The 3,469-nt window shown below is 35.0% G+C and overlaps 1 protein-coding gene across 1 annotated transcript in view; it reads right to left on the reverse strand.

Annotated features, from left to right (window-relative positions):
* Positions 1 to 1,802: 1,802 nt before the first annotated feature.
* LOC106532037 (plasminogen activator inhibitor 1 RNA-binding protein) overlaps positions 1,803 to 3,469 on the reverse strand; it is an 18,431-nt gene continuing 16,764 nt past the window's right edge. Inside the window, exon 9 of the mRNA XM_014028024.1 lies at positions 1,803 to 3,013. Coding sequence (XP_013883478.1) covers positions 2,957 to 3,013 — 57 coding nt within the window. The 3' untranslated portion in view covers positions 1,803 to 2,956. The remainder of the gene's footprint in view (positions 3,014 to 3,469) is intronic.

Genomic DNA, 3,469 nt, shown 5'->3' on the forward strand with positions numbered 1-3,469 from the left:
AGTCTAAATAAAACAAAAATATTGGTGGTAATTTTTGACTGTATAACTTTACAAACGGCACCTCATGGCTATGAACACACTAATACTCAGGCTGAAAGATAAAATATAATTTTACCTGTTTGACTTGACTTGTCATAATAGAAAGAATAGCATCACCTGCCACAAATCTTAGTATTGATACCAGCTTTGTTTCTAATATTACATTTTAAAATCATGTAATTTAATGTATACAAATTACTTTTTGTATTAACATGGAGTGCTTTCATCTTACTTCAATCTTATCTTCATAAAAAGGATGGTAAATAGTATCCTGTGCAACTTTTGATTTCTCTGAACAAAACAAAATGTTTGCTATTGCATGTCATCAGTGACATTAAAGATTGCCTGAGAGTGGAGACATAAGAACATGATACAAATAACTTGGCTTGATAATTATTACAAGTCAATAATATGAAACTATGGGTGGGGGGTAAACTGGGGGCATGACCTCTCCTATTTTGATTTTCAGGCCTAAAAAGATGCCAGTTGCTTAGTTTTTTTTTTCTGTTTTATGAAAAACCAAAATGCATACAAATACATAAAAATACACTACAACTAGCAAGCTAAAGACAAAATGTAACAAAACAATCATACCTTCTTCCACCTGTGTAATATCACTAAAATTAGAAATATTTTGTCCAAAAATGATGCGAAAAAAACTGATTCATGCATTTATCACGTTTAGACTGGATTACTGTAATTCTTTATCTGCTGGTTACCCTTAGCAAAAAGGAGTATACTTGAAGTTCACTGTAATATACTTAAGTATAAGTATATCAAGTATCATGTACTTGGAGTGTACTACAAAGTATACTGATTTAATACTTGTTTGTACTAAATTTGTGCTTTTTTATAAGTTTATAAAAAGTACACTTTAAGTAAACTGTTATGTCTAAGTTTTTAAGCTTACCAAAAAGATGTATACTTTAAGTACATGTAATTAGTATATTAAAGTACTATATATAAAAGCGTATTTCCCGAAGTGTAATTTTCTTTACCATGTACACTGATAGTTTACTAGCAAGTACACTTCTAGGACTAAATTGACCCACAATTGGTTTACGAAAGTATACTTAGAAGTATACTGAAAGTACTCTTCTAAGTATAATTTTAGTTTCATCTTGAAATATACTAAACAAACTAGTATGTGTGAAAATGTACTTTCAGTGTACTACTAACGTTTATCTTGGTCAAAAATATAAACATTAGTATAAAGTAAGTATACTTAGAACTTTTAGCATACTTTTAGTACAAGTACAGCATAAGATAAACTTGTTTAAGTATATCTTAAATAAGTACATAAAAAGTAAACTGGAAATATACTCTTATTTATGTAAAATTAGTATACTTAAAGCAGGGTTCTCAAACGTTTTGGGTCTGAGGACCCCTTACAAGTGTGAGAAACATCCAGGGACCCCCTCATAAACCCCACGCTGTCATTTTAACCCCTAAATATGAGAATATTGTTTTTGTTTGGTTTAGTATGTTTGTTTTACTAGTGCACTGTTCCTCATGTTCATTTTTCAAATAAAATCCAAAATAACYATTTACTGAAAATTTTTGAGGACTCCCATAATAGGGCTCGTGGAAACTGGAGTCCTGGGACCCCAGTTTGAGAACCTCTGACTTAAAGGATACCTGCATATTATACTTTTTGCTAAGGGTAATTAAATACTAGGTCTGTTTGAGTCATCAAGAATAAATACACTTGAAACCAGCAGCATGACACGTAATAAAGAGAACAATAAAAAGGGACAGYGCAATCAAATTTGTTGACCACCTTTATTTATCGACAGAGGTCTAATAGCAGGGCTGGGATTCACACAGTTGCAGAGCACTTCAGTTGATCCACACAACGGACAACTGGATTTCTTTCAGAGCGATTATGCAGTGGTGCCACCATGGAGGCTACAGAGCACGTTAAAACAACCGAAAGCAGAGTTCAGATCTGTGGAAGGATGGAGTGTGTAAACAGAGAGGCTCTGAGGGCTTCAGCTACATCTCAGCTGTGCAAAAACACACAACCTCTCATTTTCACTCTGAAGTTGAACTGAAAGAAAGACACTGACTGACTTACAAATGCTTACTGAGTATGAAATGTGAGGAAATAAAATCAAGAACAATCTGAACACGTGGATGCTTTTAGCTTTAAACTGATTCATTTGACCAACATCCCAGGATCAAATGTTTGCATCATGAACAGTGTTGAACCTAAATGACCAAATGTACCGAACGTTTTAGTTCAGAAAACAAAAATGTAGGTCGCTTTTTATGCATTCATGCAAACAGACAGCATCTCCTAATGAGCAATCAGTGTGAAACAGTCTGTGAATATTTTTAGGATGAAGATCGTCCAGTTGAGCTTCTGCATAAAAAAATAAAACACATCAGTGCTGAAATAAAAAAATCATAAAACTAAATGGGTGAAACTGTAACTTCAGCCCAAGCTGTGCCACATGAGGCGTTTCTGACCGAGCTCCAGAGTGCTGATTAGAAAGAAGCGACAGCACTCGTGCCAAGAGAAGAAATAAAATAAAATGTTTTGTTTACATTTTTAAAATGCGTATTTTCAAGCAGCAATTACAAAACTATTAATGGACAGTGCATAATCTCTGAAAAAAATACTGTATGAAAACATCCCTGTTACTTTGTTTCAAAGTACAAAACCTCTACCAACAAGCTGCTCCAGAGTAGCAAGAAGTCCTTTTCTTTTTGGGATTTTTTTTGTTAATTTTTGCTTTTTTTTTTTTAAATCCTGTTTTGTTTTTATTGGATAAAACTCAGTCCTCACGTTGAGTGTCAAAGTTATGACAGTCTTCTCCATCATTTGACTTTGCTGAAGGATCCAGGAACATGCAAGCCTCGTAGTGGAGATGCTTGGAGGGCTCCTGTAGGCCTGAGGGGTCCCAGCTGGAGCTTAGGCCAGGGCTGGGAAGGCCTCGGGGTCGTCCACGTTGGGCACAGATGCAGACGACTACAAAGAAAAAGTGACACGAGTGTGAGTTAGGAGTGATTTCATAAAACATGCCTCAACACTTGCAACCTTTTTTGTTGTACATTGAAAGAAGGTTTAACCAACAACACAAACAAATCTGTGATGTTCATCTTTGCTTTACAGCAGATTCTTAACCTGTGGGCTGCGGCCCACAGCGCCACCTTGAGTGCCTCAGAAGAACAACAGTTCTTAACTTTGGGCCGTGGGACCACATTGAGTTTGAATAAGGTGCAATACACTTTCTCACCAYTAGTAGCAGTAGTGCACCACTCAGATGTTTAACAACTTTTTAATATGTAGAAGAAGAACCTTAGAAACCTGCTGAGAATGGAAACTTATTTTAAATGAAAAGTAGAAACAAAAATGAAAGTAACTCATCAAAAAACACCAAAGTTTTTGTATTTGTTCAAATAATTGTTATGGGCAGGTTACAAT

Source organism: Austrofundulus limnaeus, unplaced genomic scaffold (assembly GCF_001266775.1).
Source record: "Austrofundulus limnaeus strain Quisiro unplaced genomic scaffold, Austrofundulus_limnaeus-1.0 Scaffold711, whole genome shotgun sequence".
Lineage (NCBI taxonomy): Eukaryota > Metazoa > Chordata > Actinopteri > Cyprinodontiformes > Rivulidae > Austrofundulus > Austrofundulus limnaeus.